Below are 25,960 nucleotides of genomic sequence, written 5' to 3'. Positions count from 1 at the left end.
TATTATTTTCCTCAGAATTTGTCAGGTTTCCACTCTTCCCCTTCAAAGATTGATTCATCTGTCCAACTGCATCTTAGTACTTTCTCCTCCTCGTCATAACATATATGGTCTGTCAGAATTAGAGTCTGATTAAACTAGATGCGTTCCTTTGTGAGCCATTGTCATTCTGCCAACACTGGAATTATTTTATGTTCGCAAACAGCTTCTTTATTTTATCCTATTTGAAGTGAGTTATCCCTCTATTTCTGTAATCCGAAGATCTTTGGATTGTTCACAGTTGGTCATAACAACACACTCAATACGTTAAGTATGACAATGTATGTCGAAAGGCCTGTACATCCTTTGCAAGACCATACCTCTCTCTTCTCACTGGGTATAAAGAGACCTTACAGCTTCATTAAGTCATCAAAATAGAAAAATACAAAATAATGGAAGTAATAATCAACAGCAATAGTTACATATGAATTTTCAATACAGTTTTGGATGCTGAAGAGATTTTTTTCCATTGTTTAGGCATTAAAGATTAGAACAATGTGCTGAAAACCTTTGTTTGATCATATTTGATTACAATGACAAAAGAGTCTCTGATGAAACTTGTATTACTTTCGGAGTTAAAGGGAAAAAATGTGCAACGATGTTATGAATAAACTTTAACAGTGTCTTTGCCAGTATGTTAATACGCGATAGTTCTGCATCACAGACTAGCAATACTTACATATGTCTTGATACTTTTAATGGATGTAAATACTGAAGAATTTTCACAGTATGCTTATCTTGAGATGTATAGTACAGATGCATTAAAGCAGCTTCCAAATCCAATGCACATGAGATGTGTACATATATATATATATATATATATATATATACACATCCCTGTCTCACCATATCTGTGTGACATCGTGTCTCCTTGAAGCGCGGGAGTGTGAGGGTCTCCTTGATCAGTCTTGTATTCTAGGCTTCTTATTGTGCAGCCATGATAGCTGCCTTTGTGCTGTCTTTCAGTCCATCCTTTTCCAGGCACTGTTACCTTTTCAGGATGTCAGCCATTCCTTTGAGTTTTGATAGTACGTGCTATGCATTGGCTTGTCTGTCATGAAAGCCCACTGGGCATCGGCAGTTTGAGATGTTAACCTACACATCATTGAGGACTATATTCCAAATGTACTCCTAGAGGCTTGCTGTTTACTACCTGAGAGTGGCTGTGATGCTCACTACTCCACCCTCCTGCTCCCTGTATTCCTTGAGGACATTGGAACATGCATTGTAAGTAACTTCCTTGTCTTAATATTGGTGGCTTCCATTGCTTCCAGTAGCTAAGATATCATATCAGACAGGGTGTCTGGTCACTTGTAGGGCATGAGTGCTCATTGCACGGATTTCCTTTAGCCATTCAACTGAATTTTCAGAACCTGTCACAACCTGAAGGTATTTGGTTCTGGCTGACCTCTGTGCTGTCTCTTCATGGTTGCTATTTGCCTGCAGGATCCATTGGTATCTTTAGTGTTCCTGAACATCTGACATGTTGCCTTCAGAAAGTTCAGCCCCTTCAGAGGTGATCAGCTTCACTCTTCTCTATAACATTTGTTCACGCTTGTCTAGTCCAAATGACATCCAAATGTCATGGGTGTAAATGCGGAAAAAAAACACTGCCAATCCTGAAGCAGAAGTTCAACCGTAGCAGAGAGGCAGAGGAATGTCTTCTTCTACTACATTTGGACTATACCCTCTGGTCCCCATTCTAAAAGAGGGGGACCACTGACCTGTTTTGCCAATCCAGTGGTACTTTTATCAACATGCTTTTGTGCCAACCAAAAAAGCCCCGCAACATCCAGAGCCTTTAGGAACTCCAAATATGCCTCCAGGGCCCTAAGAGCTATTACCACCTCGGCTACATCAGCCCCAGTGAAAGGGGAGCCAACCCCAAGTCTCCAGACTGCTTCCTCATTTGATGGCACGTCAGTGGGATTGACGACGCCCTCAAAGTATTACTTCAAACCCACAACATCCAGAGTGCGGTTCAGCAGTGCCTCATCCCCATCATATGCAGTGCTGACAGTACACTGCTTACCACTCTTGAGTTACTGGATGATGGATGAGAGTTCCATTGAAGGTGTCTAGAAATAGTTCTCCATGGCCTTTTCCCACTCTTGAATTGTTGCCTCGGTAACCACCTAAGACACCTACCACTTAGCCTGTCAGTACATACCTGCTACATTGTGCCCCATAGGCTGAAATGCCTGATGGCATCTGTCATCATGGGTGTCTACCAACAGTTTTGCGGTTATCGCCACAAAAACCATCACATTAATGCCACAGCTCTGGCCGAGATACAGTATATGGCTGCAAAGTCAATCATCAGACTGCGACCAAGGGTGTCCTAGTGCTAGGTGCCCCTTTTACACCCTTATGTCTGAACATGGTATTCATTATGGACAGTCCCCCAGCAGGAGCACTCTCTAACACTCCCCAAAGGACTTATAAGGGGCGGGGGGGAGTAATTCCAAGACCCGAACAAGGCAAAGTCTTGCTCTGCTCTTTTATTCTTCAAGAATACACTATAGAAGCACTTATAGCACTGTTTCTACAGGAAACAGGATGGGGCTGAAATCTCAATCCCAGTAAGCCTGTCAACTACTTCATAATTCATCCATCAATCATGCAATTCACCCATTTACAGGATTTCACAAGCATAATGATACATACAGTATACCTTTTCATATTAAGTGCCACATCTGGAATACCAAATAAAGCTTGGCCAAGATCATCTCATCATCAGAGAAAGCCTGGGAATATATTTATCTTATTAAATATGTAGCATAAGTCACTAGTTTTGATTACATGCCTCCCTTTTCTCCCATTATTGTACAGTAATAGATAAAGAAAATGAATCAGCGTTCTCAAAAATATAACTCCTCATGTTCGGCATTTCTTTTGATTTTGAGCATACAATTTATATACTTGGAGACCATGACAGAATTATACAAGTGAACATCATCATAACATCTTTGTGCACTTAATTCACTTTTTTGATGTCATCCTCCAGTCGATCAGTGTGGCCATCTTTGCAGTTTTTCTACTATGCTATACTTCGTCACAAATATTTCACCGTCCTGAGGATGTCTTAGTCCATACTTGATGAAGGAACACAGCATTGGTATAACATGCATCTACATACTTATTTCATAATAAGTATGTTCCTTCGCCTTGTGTGAATTGTAAAGTTCAGTGTCTCACATCTTACACAAGGGAGTAACACCATGGCTAATTTGTACATCACTCAATGTAGTCTCATACTTATACTGTAGTCTTATACTGGGCATCTGCTATAACAAGTCATGCAATTAATTCTGGCAGTTATCTCCATCAGTGTCAGGGATAAGAGCAGTGAGCTGTTTGTCCTTGTGTCAATGAGAATGGTTGATTTCTTCACTAACTCTGACTACAGTTCAATGTACAGTGTTCGCTGCTCTTTAAAATAGCTCACCTCATTGCATTGTGCACGGTGTATCCACTATGACATATCAGCAATCTGTCCTACAGTCAGAGTGCTACATGATCGATGCAGGAGTTTGCACAGGAAGGGATGCTCGGATCCTAGCCTGTAGGCATGGAAGCACTGTGGATGCCATAGACAAATAAAATGCTTCTTGTCTTAATTACACAAATGTTCTTGAAGATGGATATATGTCATTTGTTCCCAACAGAGTGGTTCTCATCCCACTGGATAGTTTCATCATTGTGACAGGGAATTTTAACTACATAAACCTGAAGTCTGTCCTAACCAAATTCACATATTGAATAGCTGAAGAGCCTTAGGCAGTACTGCAGGACTATTTTGAGGACACTGGGTGGTAGCACTTTCATCAGGGAGAAAGAGCAACATCCCTACTGTCCAGAACTGGTTTAATGTTAGTGCCTCAAAGTCCAATTCTTTGGTTTAAAAGCACTGTTTTCATGCTCTGCTGAAAGCCAGAAACACACTGCTGCAATCAGATGACAGAGATCTAAAGGATATCCAGAATTGATCTCAGAATAGGGATTACTGCTACTAAAATGAAAATCAAACAGCATTTTAAGGACAATAATTATCACAACATCTCACATGTGGCGAGCAGAACAATCACCAACTATAACACTGTCACTGCCCACACTGCAGTCAACCGCTCCTTCCCTGATCAACTGATTGCTTTTACGCTTTTACAGACAACAGCAAAAACACAGTGAAAATGTGAAAGAACTTCCAATCCAACAGACCACAGCATGAACAACAATGAACCAAAATCCATACTACCTGAAACTGGAGGAAAAACACACAGCACTCCAGTTTCCCCTTGACATGCTGCACATCAGCCACTTCCAAGAATGGTTTTGTCTGGTTTTAAAGACATCAGCACATGGTGTTTGGCTAGAGTTGATTTATTACAGGTGTTCTGATTCAGAAACAGAATGCTTTTTTTTTAATTTTCATTTAAACATTGCTGTTACAATGAACTTGTTAATGCTACTCCCTTGGTACTAGTGTAAGGAGAAAAAAAGGATAAAATAATACATCTTACTTATATATCATATATAAGATTATATATAAAAGGTATTTATGAAAAAAATAAAAAGAGCCACCTTTCCCACACAGACATGTCTGTGGGAAATACTGTGATGCTTATATTACATTTGAAAGAGGTATTGCACATCCTGTCATTAATTGCTCAGAAGCTGTTCAGTAATCAAGAAATGTGGGTTCATGCACTTGTGCTCCCTTCTAGAGGGAAAGGTGAAGTGGGGATTTCCTGGGTGTGATGAGTCTTGTGTTGTTGGCCCGTTGCATGTATTCAAGGAAGGGGAGGTGTGTGTCAGGGAAGTTCTGTGCTGTATTGATGATTCTCAGTTGTGCCTTCCCCTCAGCCTTGGTGCAGCTTGCAGAGTCACACCAGGTTACCATGACAGAGGATGCTTTCTACAGAGCATCTTTAGAAAACACCAAGAGAGGTTGACTTTTCTTAGATTTCTGAGATTGACTTTTCAAGATATAGAGCCGCTGCTGTGCCTTCTTTTTGAGGGTGATGGTATTTGCTGTCCGTTAGAGATCCTTGGAGATGTGTGTGCCCAGGAACCTCCTTTTCTCTGTTGACCTCTGCTCCTTTGATATACAGACGAACAGGTTTGACGCTCCTTCTACTGAAGTCCACTATCAGTTCTTTTGTTTTGTGAGACTTCAGTTCCAGGTTGTTTTTGGAGCACCAAACTGAAATTGTGGACCTAGTTTCGGTATGCTGACTCATCATCCTCTTGGATCAATCTCACCAGTGTTGTATCATCCGCCACCTGATATGCTTGTTAGTGTGCTGTCAGAAGTGTGAACCATGTGTTGGTGAACCCTAGTGCTGAGAGTCAGGACTGGAGAGTTGTGAGACCCCAGTCTGAGGGCAGTCTGTTAGGTAGTCCTTGATCAATCTGTTCATGCCGCCAGAAATTCCTGGTTGGAGTAGCTTGCCTACTAGGGATGATTGTATTGAATGCATAACTGAAGTCTACAAACACAATCTCTGCATATGAGCCAGGGTGAGTCAATACTGAGTGAAGTGCGGTGTTAATGGCATCTTCTGTTGAAGATGCAAATTGGTGTTGATCAAGGGAGGGTGAGAGTGCTGCTTTAACATGTTACTTGGATCAGCCTCTCAGAATATTTTTGCTGTTGATGTCTGTGCGACTGGTCTGTTACATAGGGTACTGATGTGATTTCTCTGGGACAGGCTGAAAGTGGTGATTTTGAGACATTTTGCTGCAGTGCATGGTGCAAGAGAGAGGTTGAAAATGTTTGTGAATACCTCAGCCAGCTGATTTGCGCAGTCTTTGACCATGTTTCCTGGGGATGTTGTCTCTATCTGCATCTTTCATGGGGTTGACTCTGCAGAGGACTCTCCTGGCATCCTCAACAGTCAGAAAATGCTGGTTTGTCAGTGGTGGTGCAGGTGCAGCTACCCCAAACTGAGCAAAAAAGTGGATGTCTTATTGACAACCATATTCTGCGACTGCAACCTACCTGGAGAGTCAAGAAGTACAAGGTGTTCAGTTCTCAAAGACATGGCAATGGTAAGGAAGGCTGAAACCCCACCACTTCTGAACAAGACACAAGTTGAAATGTTAAGAATGGGACAAGAAATATCTGAAATATCTGTCAGGAATATGTGACAGATTTTTCAAAGGTTTTGTGGACTGATGAGTGACTCTTGATGGACCAGATGGATAGGCTCGTGGTTGGATCAGTAACAGACACAGACCTCCACTTCAACTCAGACGCCAGCAAGGTGGAGGTGGGGTACTGGTGTGGGCAGGTATTATTATAGATGAGCTAGTTGGACTTTTTCAGGTAGAAAATTGACTCAAAATCAACTTTCGGACCTACTGCCAATTTTTAGAAGATACTTCTATCAAGCAATGGTACAGGAAAAAGTCAGTGAAATTTACAGTGAAGGTTAACAGTACATCTCTCTGAACAGTTTCTGGGATGCTGTGGTTACGGCTGCATAAAAATGTGATTCAGACCAGATCAAGAAACTGAAAGAAAACTCCGGGAATTCAAGGCTTGTGACTTATCGAAAAGAAGGGTTGCTTTATTGGTTTCTGAGATTTTTGGGCGGAAAATTTCAGAAATGTTTATTTGTAAATTTTGAGTTTGTTTATTATTCCCACATTAACAGGTGAAAATAACAAGTGGGACGGAAAAATCTTTGTTTTTCCATTTAGTTGCATAATAGTTAGCACACTAATAGTTGCCTAATCATGGTGTACATATTAATATTCTCTCAAGAAAGGCAAAGCTTCACTTTCTCCACTTAAATGATCAGGGTTGAGGGTTTCTTTACATTTTGGAATTGACCAAGAGCACTGTAGTTGCAGAATAACAAAATAAGTCCTCAAAAATACAACTTGCCTAATAATGGTGCTTGCAGTGTATATGGAGAATAGCAGCATGATGATTTGAGGGCAAAGTAGCAGTAGTGCAAAAAAGGAAGAAGAAAGTGACATGGTTTCGATATGTTATCAGAGTCCAATACAGAGTGAGGGGAAAGATCGGCATCAGGGGCATGGGGTGAAGAGAGAGAGAGTTCAGTTTCTTGGGGTGGGGCGAGTGGAGGGAGTGGGATAGTCGGAAAGAGTTTTGCATCCTGACAGCCTGGTTTTTGAAGCTGTTGGTGAGCCTGGTGGAGCCAGAGGCTCTGGTATGTTCTCCCTGATGGCAGGAGGCTGAATAGGCTGTGTAAGAGAAGACAGTTTATTGATCCCCATAGGGGAAATTCTTTTGTCACAGCAGTGTAACAGTAAAATTTCAAAAATAAATATGAATATAAATAGAGAGACAGTTAGAAGACTGATGGTAGCAAAGACGTCCACAAATGAATAGACAGCAGGGAGAACAATGACATCAGGGATAAGAATGGACAATAGAATGGAACAGTAAGGGTGAAAAATAGACAAAACTAAAACAACAACAACAATATAAATAGAGTGACAATAGAAATGACAAGAATAAAAGAAGTTGAAAAAAATAGGCAGGATGCGTGGGCGCTGGGACCAACAAGGATAGAAAAGACTGCAGAGTTAAGAGAGGGGTACCAATGATCCTTCCAGCTGTGTTCACCATGCGCTGCAAAGCTTTCCTTTTGTAGTCTGTGCAGCTCCCACCCCACACAGTGATACAGCTGGCTAGGATGTTATTGATGATGCTCCGGTAGAAGGTGTGCTGTCTTTCACTCGCTTGAGTTTGCGAAGGAAGTACAGGTGCCGCTGTGGCTTCTTTGCCAGTGATGCAGTGTTGGTTGTCCAGGAGAGGTCCTCTCTGTTGTGCACCCCCAGGAATTTGGTGTTGCTCATTCGCTTCACAGAAGGGCCATTGATGGTCAGCGGAGCCTGCTTGGTGTGGCCTCTCCTGAAGTCAACATTCTCCTTCCTCTTGCTGACGTTCAACAGTAGGTTGTTGTCTCTGCACATAGTTAGAAGGTCGACCCCCTTGGTGATGAGACTCACCAGAGTTGTCATTGGCAAACTTCCCCATGTGATTGGTGCTGTTGGTGGGTTTGAAGTCATGATTCAGCAGGGTGAGGAGCAGGGGACTGAGCATGCATGCCGGGGGGGCCACTGTGCTAAGTGTGACGCAGCTCAAGATGTTGTTGTCGTACTCGTACTGACAGTTTGGATGCCCTGCCACAGGCTCCGCACGTCACTGCTGTCCTTGAATTGGCGGATTATCTTGCTGGTGTACTTGCATTTGGCTTTCCTGATGCTGCGCACCACATTGGCTCTTGCTGCTCTCAGGCCAGTTCCGTCCCTGGCTCTGAAGGTTCTGTCTCTGGCCCTCAGCAGCCGGTGAACATCTCCTGTCAGCCATGGCTTCTGGTTTGCTTGGGTGATGATGGTTTTGGTGTGGGTTACATCGTCAATACATTTGCCATGTAAGAAGTAACAGTGTCAAGTAACAGATAAACACACTGACCCTCATCCAACAGTATGGTTGCGCAGTGCCCCCATCAAACAGTCTTGACTTGGAAATCTTGCTGGCAACCTCCCGCCTCAGTGCTTTAGGTCTGTGTCTTTAAACACCGGATTCCCTTGGAACTTAGAGATCTCCGATGTCAGGCGGCTCACAAACTCAGACAGTTGCGTGTCTTCTGGTTGACTTCCTGCAGGTCCTTTTCTTTTTCCTCAGCATCTTTCTCTTGGCTCGTCACCTCGCATGGACATTCTGTCCAGCTCCATATACCTGTCTCTGGTTCTCAATTTCTGCAGCCGGTGCTCTCAGTCAACACGGTCTGCTGCTGCTTAAGACAGAGTAGTAACTGCAGATTCTGCTCACTGGAACTCTGGCAAACCACGCCAGGGTGGCAAAGCGTTTCCTACAGCAAAGATGCCTTACTCTTGGTTCTTGGTAGTTCAGTCTTATGTTTAATCTTTACTTCCTCTATCTGCTGCAAGTAGACATTGAGCTTCTTTCCGCAAGCTGGCACATGCAAGCTCACATACGCTATATGGCCAAAAGTATTTGCTCACCCATCCAAATAAGCAGAACCACATTCCACGGCCACAGGTGTATAAAATCAAGCATCGACGCGTGCAGACTGCTTTTATAAACTTGAGAAAGAATAGGTTGCTCTCAGGAGCTGAGTGAATTTCACCATGGAACTGTGATAGGATGCCACCTGTGCAACAAATCCAGTCGTGAAATTTCCTCACTCCTAAATATTCTGCAGTCAACTGTCAGCTGTATTATAAGAACATGGAAATGTTTGGGAACGACAGCAACTCAGCCATGAGGTGGTAGGCCACATTAACTGACGTAGCAGGATCAGCGGATGTTGAGGCGTATAGTGTGAAGAGGTTGTCAACTCTCTGCAGTCAATCGCTACAGACCTCCAACTTCATGTGGCCTTCAGATTAGCTCAAGAACAGTGCGCGGAGAGCTGGCCTCTCAGAGTTTCATCTCAGGGCAATTTTGTGTAGCATAGCCAATTAAGATACTCACCAGCTGAGTGATTGGCTGGCTGGATACTAAATCAAAGGGTTTATGACAGGAATCAAAATCTTCGTCTGGAACAGAGCAAGATCTGTGCAGCTCCGCTTTAATTAAAAGGCCGATTGCCGATGGCCTTGTGCGGTGTGCTTTGAGGAGAGGATGGCTGTGATTTGATTTTCAAACTTCTACAATTAGCAATGACATGTCCAGGTGTGTGGCAATAAAAACCCAGTCGCTCCCGAGCCTCCTTCACCATTGATCAGTTGCTTTCTGATGTTTGTAGCTGGAATGTATTGGGACTTCTCTCTGGGTACTGACAGAAAATCGGTCTTTTTAGTGAGCATATATTAATCAGCTACATGGCACACCGTTTTTGAGCTCCTCAAACATAAGCACACTGCTCTTAAACAACACCATGTAACTCCAAGTCAATGACACCTCTGTGAAATCAAACTGTCCACTCAGGAAGCAACACTGATTGACAATCAATTTCACATAGAATAGGCAACAAAATTATAGGAAATTATTGGCACTTAGCAAGACACCGCCAATAATGGAGTTGTTCGGCAGCTGGTGACCACAGACCACTTCTCAGTTCCTATGATTTCTGGCTGATGTTTTGGTCACTTTTAAATGCTGGCAGTGCGTTCACTCGAGTGGTAGCATGAGACGGAGTGTGCAACCCACACAAGGGGCTAAGGTAGTGCAGTTCATTCAAGATGACATATGAATCGTGACCCAACTAAGAAAAAAAGGGGGGGGGGTTGGCTGCTGCTCAAATCAAAGAAAGGAATAAAACAGTCCTTTATCACAAGAACATTACACTACCTAGGTGTCAGCAGGAACAAGACCCAAAGAACCCAAAAACCATAACCAGAGTCAGCCCCCATATAGTAGTTAGCCTTTTATCATTGAACGGTCCAGCTTTAAAGAAGTCAGCACATTGTGATTGGCCGGAGTTGATTGACAACACAGAACACCAGCATGACAACTTGAAACAAAGAGAAAGGCGCTGGCTGTAACTGGCAGGAGTGATTATGGCGAGTTTAAGTGAGTGTGGAATGGGACCGGTAGTGACAGAAGCATTCAGGTTGATGAGATGGGGTTCAAATGCCAGGTGGTGAACTTTATAGGTCAAAAGGAATTGTTGCCTTTTATTAAAAGCAGTCAAAAATGTCTATTGGTATTTGTGGAGCTACATATTTTGATGGACTGAATACTTTGTTAACAGTTTGGCATATATGCATGAGACTGTACCGTATTCAATTACCTGCATATACTGTAGCTACAGCAACAAGAGGAAAAAACAATAAAAATTGAATGGCCATTATAATCGTCAAAAGTATATTAGTCAAAATCGGACTAACAATTAATTATTTAATTTTTATAAAGTATTACTGAAATTTGTCATGGCAACATCATTTTTCATTTCAAATGCAACAAGTTCAGGTTATAAGACCATTCTGTTAATTGTTTTGTTTTTTTTCAGGTTACTACCGGAGTTACCAGGTGGTCTAACGGAAAAAATGCTGGACAGGGAGGGTGAGAGCCAGCCTTCTGACGCACAGCTCTATACCTGCTATGACCTGGATGATTTGGATGTTGCGTGGTTAGAACTGGTCAATCATGAGTTCAAAGAAATGGGTAAGTATGCACAGACTGCACCCAATGCTATCATGACAGTCATCATTGCATTATGGTCCTTTCTGTATTTTTCCTGTGGAACAGGCAACTGTTACAGCTAGTATTTGGTTAGTATTTGTTGCAAGCAAAAACTGTCAGTTGGTCAAACTCTTAAAGCTTTAGAGACACATTTGTGCGATCAGTAGCAATGCTGTTTTATACTTTGCTATCTTGGAAGCAGCACTACTTCTGAAATGTTTAGTATCTTTACTGTGCTAAAATTTCAATATTATTAACTTTGACCTTTTTGGATTGTAGCCAATTGAATCTACCTGAAAAACTATCAGCACTGAGGGTTACCCTGTTGCAAATTTGGCATTATCTGCTACTTCTGCAACACCTGCTGTTTGTACAGCTAAACATTTGTGGTTTAAATCTTGAAGTGGCTTGAAATGGAGAATCCTTAATCCTCACAGTTCACATCTGGCTTGCATGGATATCATGGCCTGAAAGGATTTGACCTGCCAGTTGATTGAAAGAATTGGATTTAGTTGTATCTGTGTATATAACTTTTTACATTCACAACTACCACACTGCTGGTTTGTAGTAAATATGATGTCATGCCAGGGAGAGCTTTGATGTGAATGTTGTTTCCTAAATGGTGATACTAGTGTAGTTTTGTTCCAGGGAACAGATATAGACCTCACAAACCGTTGCAGATAAACTAAGGAAAAACTGAGGCAGTTGTAGTTAATGTGATCTTGATGATCTCCAATTATCAAGATGTGACTTTTCACCAATGTAGTACACATGCCAGGTGGCGCAAACTGTTTGTGGATGCTGAAAATATCCATCCCTTCTCTCCTGATCTACCCCGTAATCCCCTATGTCTTTGTATGTTACATGATTTCTAAGTCCATGGCCACTGAAATGTATGCTGATTCAGCACTTATAAAGGAATATCACTCTATAAAACTGTCATTTTTTTCATTCATTCCAAAGTACCAAAATGAAAGCAGCTTGTTCGTGTACACTTTCTTTTTCCTCCCCTAAATTTTTTAGCAAAGTTCATACAATGTTTCTCCTAACTTACAAATATATATTAGTCCATTCCCAGCCCACATCTGCGATGCCCAATTTTAAAACCCTACAAAGCTCTTCTGGGATAATGCCACCTTTTCACCAAGGTTAATAAAGATCTGTTGAAAAGTGCTAGGTGAATACTCAGGAAAGAGTATATTAAGATTGTAGTTCCTATAACAGGAAAAACATGTATTGTCACCTTTACAAACATGTCGGCAATACAATGAAGCCACAATGTATGCAATACACCAAAAGAATGAAGATGCTTCTAATTATCCTTTTTACTAGATGTAAATGTCACAGCAGTCATTGTTTAACTGTTTTGCTTCGCTATATTAAGTACAACTTGAACCTTCTGTGCCTGTATTTATTTCCGTATTTAGGCAATGAGGAGCTATTATCAGAGTCAATTTCAATGATCGAAGTATGTTTTCTCATACAAGGAATTTGGCTCCTGTTGACACCTGTACTGACATGAGGTAAAGTGACAGGACAAGAACACTGTAAATAATACAGAATGCAAAGTCTGTAATGAGTTGATAATCCACCTAAGTCATGTGGTCAATGAGGTTGTGGAAAAATTAGTTAGGTAAATGAAATGATTTTCAAGCAGAGATGTTATGGTCAGTACATGACCTGGTGTGTAAGGTGCAATGGGGACTTATGCATTAAGTAGTGATTGCTTGTGAGAGGAAGCTGTTCCTATGTCTGGAAGTGCAGGTAGGGGATCAGTATCCCATACCAGAAGGGGGAAAAGGTTGTATCCTGGGTTTGATGAGTCAGTTGTGATATTCACTGCTAACCCTAAAAGATTGTAGGTCCTGAATTGAGAATCAGAGAAACTTTTTTTTTCCCCAAGGGGCAATTGGGGATAGGTGGGCAGTTTGGCATCAGTTATATGTTCTGTAGTCCTTATTGTCTGTTTCTGTCTTCTTTGGTGGCTGAACCAAACCAGACAATCATGGAATTGCAAAAAATAGACTGTCTGACAGAAGTGTAAAACTGAATCCACAGCTCCTGAGGCAGGTTGAACTTCCTGAGTTGGCGCAGAAAGTAGATCCTGTATTGCGCCTGTTTGACCACTTAAGGCCCTGGGAGATGGTGGTTCCAAGGAACCTGCACACTTCTGCCTTCACCCCAATGCTGTCTATTATGGCAATGCGGGCCTGTGTAGAAGGGCTCCTCCTCTGTCATCCACACATTCTTTAGCATGTTAAGCTCCAGGTTGCTCCAATCCAGCAAAGAACCAGCTGATAAACCTCCTGTCCGTATGCAACTTCGTCATTGTCTCTGATGAGGCTGATGACTGTTGTCATCGGCGACTTCAGTTCACACAACCATTCCATAACAGATAAGCATACACAGACCGGCCAATCCATCTGCATCGTACAATTTCCCTATAGAGGTCAAAAACCCAACAAGGCAAGACCCACCCGATTCTCTGCCAAATTGAACTAATGGACTTGTTTTATTTCACACAGGTTGTGCATTAACTTTAACCTATTCAGATTTCAACTTGGGTGAATCCCCATAATTTCCGCTGTTCTCCAAACTATACATATCATGATGCACAAGTTTGCATAGAAACCACCTTCAACCCAATTCCTTCACAACAAATGCCTTATAAACCAAAGCGGGAATATATCAGAAATTACCCACTGTCTGGTAGAACTGAAAAGGCCTCTCCAATTATAGGTGAAACTTCTTCAAAGAAAGAAACTAAGCCCAATTACCGTGTTAAGATTTGACAACAATATGTTGTTCTGTGTATTCAAATTCAAAGGATGACTGAATAATACTCATGCCTGGTCATTTCTAAAGAGCAAAACCCGCAGCTTGCAACAGTGGTGTCAGAAGTGGGGCTAGAATGACAATTCGGCAAGTAATGTGCATCCTCATCGGCTGTATGAATCAACACTTTCCCCCTGCAATTGCATCTTTGACGATTTGACACACCGGCGGAATCAAAACAAATACAAACAAAGGGAAAGACAAACCTGTGAAAGAATGTCTAGTGAGTTGGTAGGACTGTGAGATTTTTGAGTGTCTGATTTGAGATACTTTAAAAATATATACATATTTTAACATGAAAATATTATATATAGTATATATAGTATGTAAGTATTAGAATATCAAAGTGCTGCATGGCCAAATTTCAGTTTCACCTTACTATGAATGACAGATAAAGCGCATACCTGTATGGCTTAAACTGCAAGAGAAGTACAGATACACACATCAACACTTTAGGACTTAACCCTAAATTAGGTAAAACCAAAATCAAAGTGAAAGCAAGGACGTAATCGGAAAGAAAAGCTAGTTGAATTTCATTCAGAGCGTCAGATGGTTGTAGATGAGCTTTATACAGAATTTTTGCTGGCCATAACAAGAACGAGAGTGTTTATTTTCTTTCACTCTTTCTTGTAGTTTTTATGAAAAGGCTATTTATTGTAGAATATATCTATTCTTTTGAAGCATAATTATTTTTCAACTCCTTGTACTTGTCAACAAAATGTGGGATTCGGCTTCATAATTTATTCTACACTCTGAAAGGAAAAAAAATGTAATTAGCTTCCATCACTCATTCTCAAATATCTATTTCTGTCTTTTATTGCATTACTAGTGTCGGGTGGTTACCTGTTTGCCCTTCTGCTTAGGCCCAAATGAGCTAACAAGCATGAATCAAAGGTTTTTTATCTTCTGATCCACAGCCTTACCAGAGCTGGATGAGCTAACAATGGAGTTTGTTCTGGTCGAGCTTGAGAGTGTATGCGCGGAGAAGATGCAGCAGGCCATTGAGACAGAGGAGGGTCTTGGGATCGAGTATGATGAAGACGTGGTTTGTGATGTTTGCCACTCACCAGAGGGAGAAGATGGCAATGAAATGGTCTTCTGTGACAAGTGCAACGTATGCGTTCATCAGGTCAGGAATTATGGAAAAGCTTGTTGAAAGAGGTTTTTGCTGGTGTGTGTGTGTGTGTTTTGTGTGTGTTTGTGTGTGTGTTTTGTTCTTGCTTTAGTTATTCATCCTCTGTGAACAGCATCAAACACAACATATCTCTGTGTGGCCCAATGATGGATCCATCCTCTTGCATCCCTGATGTGACCCTTTTTGCAGGACAAGCTGTACAGACAATTTTTGAATGAACAAATTAAAAACTTAGAAAGTGGTGGTGTTACAAAAAATTTAACTAATCTGCGGTTTTCATAAATATAATAAATGATAGGAGGCTTAGAAAGAGGTATTGACCTTTGCTTGATAAACTCATACTCACCAGGACATTTTTTTTTTTGTAAATGGTCTTTCATTCTTATTTAATTTTTAATTTTACTTATTTTTGTACCAAAACAGACTGTCTTTTTTATTTGGGGTTGGTTTGACTTTAATTATATTCTTGTGCTTGATTTAGACTGGTATCATTGTATTGTCCTGAAAAAATAGTACTCATCAGGTCCACTTTGTAGTGATGGGAACATGAGTCAGTCATGGATATTGTACATTTAAAGGTAATGCAGAGAAGCAGTAACATTAACTAATAAGAAACGAGTATCTTGATCAGGGATGTCTCAGTGAGGCAACGTTAGCTGGCAAAATTTGCCATTTGGAATCCTTGGTTTCAGCCTCATAAGACTCCAAATGAGAGAGACAGGTTCATTCGATAAATACCAAAGATATGCTAGTCCTAAAAATAGTCCTATGTTTTTGAGAGGTCAAGAGAACAGAGATCTGCTGCTATGACGTATCATACATGAACAGAAGTTGAAAAAAATCCGTCTTTAGTAACAGAAGACACACTTTAGTTTTTGGTTCTTTTTTTATTTGTCTCGAACCTGGTCAACAAATATGTTTTTCCTTTTAGTTGCCAGTCTGATTTATATCAAAATTCAAAGTTCATAGCATCCTGCCCCATAGTATCCTGGTATTTTGTTTATACCTTTTGATTTAACAACTTTGAACATACACATTCAAAGAAAATTCTAATATTGAAATGTCAAAAACCTTTGAGAAGTGTTGTTTTTAACTAGCTGTGTGTATTGTAGTGCAGGCTTGGTCAGCAATATTTGTACATTATTCATATTTACTACATTGGGGTCTTTGCTTCAGCTAGTGTTAGACATTGCTAGCCTTTTCTGTTCTTGGGGACTCTTTTGTTACTCTTAGGACATATTAATACTGCACTAGCCAGGCTCCTGCTGTTGACTCTTTGGCCAACACTACTCACTAAGATAGTCATGCATGACAACAAAAGAGCTATAGCAAAAAGCAAATACAAGCCTCTTAATCTGCCAGTCGTCAGTCTCTCCCTCAGAATTACACCATATGGCTAAAAGTATTCGCTCACCCATTAAATACTTGGAATCAGGTGTTCCAATCACTTCCATGGTCACAGGTGTATAAAATCAAGTAACCAAGCATGCAGACTGTTTTTTACAAACATTTGAGTGCGAATGGGTCACTCTCAGGAGTTCAGTGAATTCCAGCGTGGAACTGTGATAGGATGCCAAATGTGCTACAAATCTAGTCGTGAAATGTTCTCGCTCCTAAATATTCCACTGTCAACTGTCAACACCTGTATTATAAGAATATTTAAAGTGTTTGGGAACAACGGCAAGTCTGCCTCGAAGTGGTAGGCCACGTAAACTGACGGAACGGGGTCAGTGAATGCCGAGGCGTGAAGGGTGCAAAGAGGTCGCCAACTTTCTGCAGAGTCAATCACTACAGACCTCCAAACTTCATGTGGCCTTCAGATTAGATCAAGAACAGTGTTCAGAAAGCTTCATAGAATGGGTTTCTATGGCCCAGCAGCCTCACATCACAAGTGCAAAGCAAAGCATCCGATGCAGTGGTGTAAAGAACACCACCACTGGACTCTAAAGCAGTGGAGATGCGTTCTCTGGGGTGACGAATCACACTTCTCCATCTGACAATCTGATGGACAAGTCTGGATTGGTGGTTACCAGGAGAATGGTACTTGTCTGACTGCATTGTGCCAAGTGTGAAATTTGGTGGATGGGGGATTGTGGTTCTGGGTTGTTTCTGAGGAGCTGGGCTTGGCCCGATAGTTCCAGTGAAAGGAGCTCTGAAAGCTTCAGCATACCAGAACATTTTGGACAATGCCATGCTCCCAACTTTGTGGGAACAGTTTGGAAATGGCCCCTTCCTTTTCCAACATGACTGTGCATCGTTGCACAAAGCAAGGTCCATAAAGACATGGATGACAGAGTCTGGTGTGGATGAACTTGACTGGCCTGCACAGAGTCCTGACCTCAACCCCATAGAACACATTTGGGATGAAGAATAGCGGAGACTGAGAGCCAGGCCTTCTCGTCCAACAGCAGTGTGTGATCCCACAAATGAGTGTCTGGAAGAATGTCATATTGAACCCTATGGATTAGGAATGGGATGTCACTTAAGTCCATATGCAAGTCAAGGCAGGTGAGCGAATACTTTTGGCCATATAATGTATCTGCAGGCCAACTTGCAACTTATGTGTTGTAGTCTCAGTGTAAAATAAACAACAATATTAACACTGTGAAATTCTTGGAAAACTGCCTCTATTGTTTTTCATCCCTAAAGTCTTTTTTTTAATGACCCACTGAGATTATCCAGATATTGTAAACCTTGTTTTTTTCCTACCTCTCCATTTTAATCACTGATATAAAGCCAATCAGCCAGTCTTAATTAAGTAATACTCTTGAGTTATTCCAACTTTTCACCTGTAGGATTTGATTTGTGCATCAAAAATCTCAAGGATCTCTGAAGAATTGCGTATAATTCTTTGGTTTAGTCCAACATAAATGATGCCACCAAATCATATTATCAAAGTTTCCACTGAACCCCTTTTGTGCTGCAGCTATCTTATTTCAGCTCCTGTCCTTGAAAATTAACATCCAGGTCTCCAACTCTAACAAGAGGGTTGTAACTACAATACTTTATGTTGAGTTAAATCTACAAAGACTTTTCAAAGAGGTTTTAGAACCCGCTACTGGGTGTCTGTCTACAGATAACCCTTTTTGTTTCAAGATCTTTTTCATATAGCACTCAACCAGGTGTGCCAAAAATAATCCTTTTATAAGTGTTTTGCCAAATATACCCTCTTGACTTTTGAGTTTTCTATATACACTACAAACTTTTGGGGGAAATGCATTCTATGCATAATGGCATTTGTTCCAATTTATTGTGATAAGCTTTGTATTATTGGCTAAATGCCTGTGAATATTCTAATTCAAGAATAACCTTCTAGTGCTATTTATCATATCAGATCGCATAGAGACTCAATACATCTGAGTTTGTTTTTTTTTTGTTTTTTTACTTTAGAATGCAATTATTTTGTAAGGGGAAATACTGTAGTGGGAGCCGTGGTTATGGATGCTTTAGAGGGTTTCCTGTGGCACATTTGTGCTATTTGGTTATGCCCTTTGTGGTACAAGCTTTTAAGGAGCGGCAAGATGAGACAAATGAGAAACTTTTTAATTTCAATTTTCATAAGTTTGCCAAATTATGGAAAAAACAACTTTGAATAAGCAAAAAGGAAAAAAAAAGCAATGACATGTAGTAAAAGCACCAGGCAGATTAAATTCCTCAATAAATGTTTATCTGTTTCTATCTTTTTCTGAAGGCTCCCTTTTTGTGAATGAATTTTCTTTGACAAACAAGCATGCATTCATTGTACCAAGTGTCATCATGGGAGAGACTCAAAGTTCATCAGTTGACCTTGTCTCTATGCAATAATTGGAGATAGAGTGTTGATTTAGAAGAAAAAAATTTTAGCCATCTTATTCAACACTCAACGACATGGAAGAAGTGTGTGTGGGTGTATATAGACAAAAAAACAGATCCAAAAATTGTCCATTTTAAGTTTTCAATTTGAGTCAGAATCAGGGTTGTAGTAAAATTACAGATTTCAATTGATCTAGTGTTTGCGCTGCACCACCAGTTGTTACTTATCCAGTAACTAAGTGGACTGTTTTTCTGTAACAAGTGGATGGAAGATGAAATGCTGCCTGTAAAGTCATTGAACACATAAATACCCTTCAAACTAAATGAGCCCTAAAACTATATATCAGTTATTCACTCCAACACATGCAACATTTCCACATATGCATTGTCTGTTTTCAAATCTGGTCACCTGTTTTTGCACTCATAATCACATGAGAACATTGATAAACATGATAAATATTCCATTACAAGTTCATTCTTTAACATACTAAACAGGCAAAGTAAAATTTTATGGCCATTTCAGTTGAGGAATGTCGCAGAGGATATTCATGTTTCATTTTTCATGTTTCAACCTACCTCACCCATGTAGTCAACATCAAGTTACCAGTCAACAAATACAGCCTTAATACAGATAGTAGATGTTTTGATACTAAATGCCCTCTCTCCTAACTGACAGGCATGCTATGGGATACTGAAAGTACCACAGGGAAACTGGTTGTGTCGAACCTGTGCTCTGGGTGTCCAACCAAAATGTCTTCTGTGTCCCAAAAGAGGTGGGGCCCTGAAGCCCACCCGCAGTGGAACCAAGTGGGTCCATGTCAGTTGTGCCTTATGGATCCCTGAGGTGAGTCTGGGGTAGGACAAAAAAAAAAAGAAATCTGTGATTTTTTGATCTATTAATTGATTTTGCTTGCAGTAAACTTTTTAATGCACTATGAACACTTTTCCTAGTTGCTGAGCCAAGGTGAGTTCTAACAGTAAATGTCATTAGGCTATACCTATCACAGCTGCTTATATAACAGCTAAGTCTACCTTTTCTTGAATGGTGAATATATTGAGATGAAGTATCGTGGATATTGTATTTTATCATTTGCTAAATGGTAACAAAACATGGAGCTTCCATTGTCATTTGCTAAATGGTAACAAAACAATGGAGCTTCCATTGATAAATGTTTGGACCAAATGAAAGATTGTGTTAATTTCGCACCACCCCAGTGGTGGCTATCTTGGCCTGAAGCATCCATATTGACACAAATACAGCAACATCTTTTCTATGTTCTGTCCATGGCAAATGCAAGACGATGGCAAACTGGTGATATTTGTAATCACAGAGATACAAATATTTATGTAAACCCAAAAAAGAATAGAAATTTTACAGCTCTATAACTGAGTAGTTCCTCACAATACATTTACTTGTATCAGTTTTTCTGACCTGGGACAGAGTGCATGAGGAACAAATCAGAGAAGTGGGTTAATTTCAAGGTAATTTCATAATTACTGGCTTTTTTCACCATCACCACCACCACCTTCTGTCATGAACTAACAGCTTATAACAATTTATTGACGCTCTTCAGTCAAAACCTAACTGGCAGGAATGGAAATCATATGACTATGGCTGCAAAAAACATATTTGATCATCATGTAAAAATCTTTGTGTGGCAACTGGACTATTAAGAGGAACATCAATTCTTCCCCTGAAGACATTTGTTGGTAAAACTTGAACCACAGTCTCCACTCCCACCTAAAATGGTCTGATTGAGAATAGAGCAGCCTCTTATTTATATCTGGGGATAGAGTTCCTTTCAACCTTACACATGGATTTGAATGTGACATCAGTCAGTCATTTGTCTGTAGTGTCTTTAGCAACTACCCAGAAATTTCAGTCTTCTTCTTATTATTATTTTGGCTTTTACCTTCAGGGGTCACCATGGCGAGTCAGCCTTCTCCATCTAAACCCTATTCTCTGTATCCTCCTCTCTCACACCAACTACCTTCCTCTCTTTGGTCTTCCTCAAGACCTCCTGTCTGGCAGCTCCAATTCCAGCATCCGTTGACCAATATATTCACTATTCCTCCTTTGAACATGACCGAACCATCTCAGTCAGGCTTCTCTGACCTTCTCTATGAATATCTAACATGTGATGTTCCTCTGATAGACTCATTCCTGATCCTATCCATCCTGGTCACTCCCAAAGACAACCTTAGCATCTTCATCTCTGAAACCTCTAGCTCTGCCTCCTGTCTTTTTGTCATTGTAACTGTCTCTAGGCCATACAGCATCACTGGTCTCGCCACTGTCTTGTACACCTTTCCTTTTATTCTGGCCGATAGTCTTCTATCAAGTAGTACCCCTGACACTTTTCTCCACCCATTCCAACCTGCTTGAACCCATCTATTTACCTCTTTTCCACACTCTCCGTTGCTCTGGACTGTTGACCCTAATGACCTGAAATCCTCCAACTTCTTGATCTCCACTCCCTGTAGCCTCACCGTTCCACCGGGGTATCTCTCATTCACACACATATATTCTGTCTTGCTGCAACTACCGTTCATTCCTCTCCTTTCTCTGCCCATACCTCCACCTCTAGATTTTCCTCAACCTGTTCTCTGCTCTCACTGCAGATCACAATGTCATCTGCAAACATCATGGTCCATGGGGATTCCTGTCTAACCTCATCTGTCATCCTGTCCTGCACCAGTCTAACATACTTCTCTGCCACTCTAGATTTCCTCATACAATACCAGAGCGCCTCTCTTGGCACGCTGTCATATGCTTTTCTTCATCTACAAAAATACAATGCAGCTCCCTCTAGCCCCTTCTGTACTTCTCTATTAGCATTCTCAAAGCAAATACTGCATCTGTAGTACTCTTTCTAGGCATGAAGACATACTGCTGTTCACAAATGCTGGCTTCTGCTCTGTCTAATTTCCACTGCTCTGTCCCATAACTTCATTGTATGGCTCATCAACTTTATCCCTCTATAGTTGCCGCAATTCTGCACATCCCTCTTATTCTTAGAAATGGGCACCATCACACTTCATCTCCATTCTTCAGGCATCTTCTCACTCTCTAAGATCCTGTTGAATAATCTAGTCAGAAACTCTACCGCTGCCTCACCTAGACACCTCCACACCTCCACAGATATATCATCAGTACCAACTGCCTTTCCACTCTTCATCCTCTTCAATGCCTTCCTCATTTCACTTTTACTAATTTGTGCCACTTTGTAGTCTACAATAGTCACCTCTTATACCCTTGCCTCTCTTCCATTTTCTAAATTCATCAGTTCTTCAAAGTACTCTTTCCAACATTCCATCACTCTTTTACCATCTGTCAACACAGTTCCCTCTATCCTTAATCATCCGGACCTGTTGTACATCCTTTCCATCTTTATCTCTCTGTAACTTGTATAGATCATTCTCTCCCTCCTTACTGTCATACAGGTCATGGTACGCCCTTTGTTTTGCCTTTGCTACCTCTATCTTTACCTTACGTTGTATCTCCCTATACTCCTGTCGGTTCTCTTCAGTCCTCTCATTGTCCCACTTCTTCTTTCTAACCGCTTTGTCTGTATATACTCCTGCACTTCCTCAACACCAAGTCTCCTTATCTACTTTCCTTCCAGATGACACACCAAGTACTCTCCTACCTGTCTCCCTGATAACACTAGCTGTAGTTGTCAAATCATCTGGAAGCTCTCCCTGACCACCCAGAGCCTTTCTCAGCTCCTCCCTGAAAACCATATAACACTCCTCCCTTTTCAACTTCAACCACTTTGTCTACTGCTCTGCCTTTGTCCTCTTGATCTTCCTTGTCACCAGAATAATTCTACAAACCAGCAGGCTATGCTGTCTGGCTACACTCTCACCTACAACTACTTTGGTAGTAGGTCAAATTGTTCTTGTGTGGGGTGGGAGGATAATACAAGTATGCTATATTAAAAAAAAGCTATATTATAAAAAAGTTCACAACATTGTAATCTCTGAATTACTGAAATAGTATGATAGGTTTAGGTGTAGGCTTTGAGCTCGAACTCACTGAGTGGAATGAATAACCAGGCAAGAAACATTTTAATTTTTAATTTAGGAGACTGCAAGAAAATACAAATGAGCACAAGTGTCTTTTTTTAACTTTGTTTTGATCAATATTTATATTTTCATACAAACTTGTTTTGTGTCCGTCTACTTTTTTCAATTGAGGTGAATACAACTTGGATATTTATGACTGTTTGTGTAAAAGTATATATACATGGTTTGTCAATCAATAAGTACTTAAAATAATGCCATGTACATTCAAATCTAATGAATTGACTTGTATGATGTAGTTTTTCATTTGCAAATATTGAATCAATTATTTGTGATAGTATATAATCAGTAATTTAATAATAAAGGGTGAATAATTTGTGATTTTGTTTATTATTACCTACAAATGTTATTTATGAACTATGAAGGTCCTTTTTTTAAAATGGGGATTTTGTTTACTCATGCTTGATTAAGGCTTTGTCATGTAAAGTTACTTTTACGGTTGAACTTGTTTGACAAATAAAGATAACCATTTGTATAGTTAGTTTAATTAAAAATGTGCTTTCAAATCAATGTGTTAATCTACAATGTTTTGCCTTTAGGTAAGTATTGGCTGCCCGGAGAAGATGGAGCCCATAACCAAATTGTCCCATATTCCAGCCAGCCGATGGGCTCTGTCATGTAGCTTGTGTGGAGAACACACGGGAACTTGCATTCAGGTATGTTAGATGCACCGTTTATCATGAAAAATTACGGAATAACCTCAGTATCAACAAATATCTAACACTCAATTAGATTTGTTATGAACAGAGTTCGCTTTCCCCAGTCATGCCCTGAAAGTATCCTAAACAACAATAAATCATATTCGGCTGTCTGCATTTATTCACCAGCAAATAAAAAAAAAAAAATCTGAATTTGGTTTGAACCTCAGGTCAGAACTCAGGACTTTGCTTATTTAGATTTTCAGGAGGAAGCAATTCATTTCAATTTCTTTTTTGTACAGTGTTTTTCCTCAGTCACAGTAAATGTGCACCTGGGTTACATCTCACAATATTGTATACAATAACGAGTGCTTGAAGTCAGTTTTATTACTATCTTCCAGAATTACAGGCAATAATCTCTACAAAATATGGCTACCTCAGCATTTTTTTTTCACTTTAGTTAAGATGAATTGCACTGAAAACAATAAAAATAAAGCTTGTTCTGTTCAAGCATTAATTTACTAAAATTTAAACCAGAATTGAATAAACAGTTAATCAAACACCCCCAGTCTCTACAGATCAACCCCTGTGAACATACAATGGCCACTGATACAGTTTTATCATTTGATCGGTTAACGAAATGGAACTTCGTTAGTTTTCACGAAAACTTAGTGGAAGAATTATAACCAGAGCTGTGAATTCAAAGTAATGATTTTGTAATCAAACCTTCAAAGACTCTCTAACACTGTCAATATAGACAAACTACAATTGTAGCTTGTTCAAAAATGTGGTAACCTGTCACAAATTTTACAGGAAATTTCATGAATTACAAAGTGAATTGTTATATATTTATATATCCCACCCTGATTGATTGTTGACCGGGTAGAACCCTGCCTCTCAAACAATATAGGTTCAGGTCCCCCTGATCCTTTTGGGAGAATATGTCATACAAATAGATGGATGGACATAATCACTGAGAGGGTATTGTCCTTTTTCGTTATTCTGACATAAAGTGATGTTCAAAATCAAGGTTGTTTCTTTCCCATTATTCCTACGGTCAATAAAAAGCATCAAAAGGTACAGTGAAAAAGCAGATAACTCAGGAATAGCCTCGGAGGCAATATCTCTTTCCCACAATGGACAGACATGCAACGCATATATGAACAACATAGCAATATGTATATTGGCACATGGTACAGGAGAGCGGGGTTTCGAATCCCACTCAGAGTACATTGTCCAAGTTGCTTCTGGCAAGAACCTCTAAAGTTAGAAATCCTGTATATACCTCAGGATGCTTGAAACCACATTAGAGTAATAGCATCTTGAACAACAACCAAGAATTGATTCAGTGGCCCCTGCAAAACCCTGTAAGAGGCTCAAAAATAACAATACTCCTCAGCTAAAGGAGGATTTGTTAACTCAGGAGCAACAGTGGCATCGCTTCAGGCTTGAAGTTTTTATCAAGAATGGAACGACAGTTTCATCTATCATACAACAATATGGGTTCCTACGGGTCCTTGAAAACCTTTAATTATTGCCCAATTTTCCAGTTATCCAAAACATAGGGAAAATCAGGAGAACAAAGTCAAATGTCCAGGAAAAGCTTGAGTTGTCCCAGAAAATTATTTCTTCTTTCTCTGCTTCTCTGTGTGAACAAAAACAGGTTAAGTTGTGCACATGCATGATTATTCTGCTGTCTTCAATGGAAACCATGCACAGGTAGCATGGAAGTCAGCCAAGGCCAAATATGTTCAGAGGTTGAGACAGGTCCTGAAAAGTCAGTTGAATGGCTTGAACAAGATCCAGGCAACAGTTACTTTATTTCCTGTCACTGATCAGACTAGTATAATGTCCTGGCCATTGGAAGAAATGGAAGCCAAAGATATCAAGACAAGAAGGTTTCTTACAATGCATAGAGAGTATCACCCTAAGTGAAGAGATTATGCAATAAGTGAAAAAACAGAAGCTATGGACTAGTGAGCATCAGAACTGCTATCCAGGAGGAAAGAGCAAGACTCCAGGAGAACATCGGGAAGATGGCTCCAAATGACCACTTGCTAAGTTACTGCCTCATACAGCAGAAGGCGAGGGAGGACCTTGAAGGGCTGTCATGACAGATAAGCCCTTTTCTGGAATATACCATCAAGTTTGAAGGGATGGCTGATGGCTTAAAAATATACCGGTGGCTCACAAAGGCTGCGCTGAAAGACATAGCGGCATTGATCAAGGCCACACAACAACAAGCCTTGAAGACAAGATCGATCAAGTTTAGGATCCATCATATAGGACAAGACTCTAGGTCGGGCA

General features: G+C 40.4%; 1 protein-coding gene across 3 annotated transcripts in view; it reads left to right on the top strand.

Moving 5' to 3' along the window:
- jade2 (jade family PHD finger 2) overlaps positions 1 to 25,960 on the top strand; it is a 144,950-nt gene that overhangs the window by 78,579 nt on the left and 40,411 nt on the right. For all 3 annotated transcript variants that reach the window (XM_086176881.1, XM_086176882.1, XM_086176883.1), the window contains 4 exons: positions 10,995 to 11,149; positions 14,920 to 15,131; positions 19,606 to 19,773; positions 23,555 to 23,671. In XM_086176881.1, the coding sequence (XP_086033007.1) occupies positions 10,995 to 11,149; positions 14,920 to 15,131; positions 19,606 to 19,773; positions 23,555 to 23,671 (652 nt within the window). The remainder of the gene's footprint in view (positions 1 to 10,994; positions 11,150 to 14,919; positions 15,132 to 19,605; positions 19,774 to 23,554; positions 23,672 to 25,960) is intronic.

This window comes from Fistularia commersonii, chromosome 29 (assembly GCF_037954325.1).
Source record: "Fistularia commersonii isolate RoL2024-O1a breed Wild chromosome 29, RoL_Fcom_v1.0, whole genome shotgun sequence".
Lineage (NCBI taxonomy): Eukaryota > Metazoa > Chordata > Actinopteri > Syngnathiformes > Fistulariidae > Fistularia > Fistularia commersonii.
This window is presented reverse-complemented; position numbering and strand designations above follow the sequence as displayed.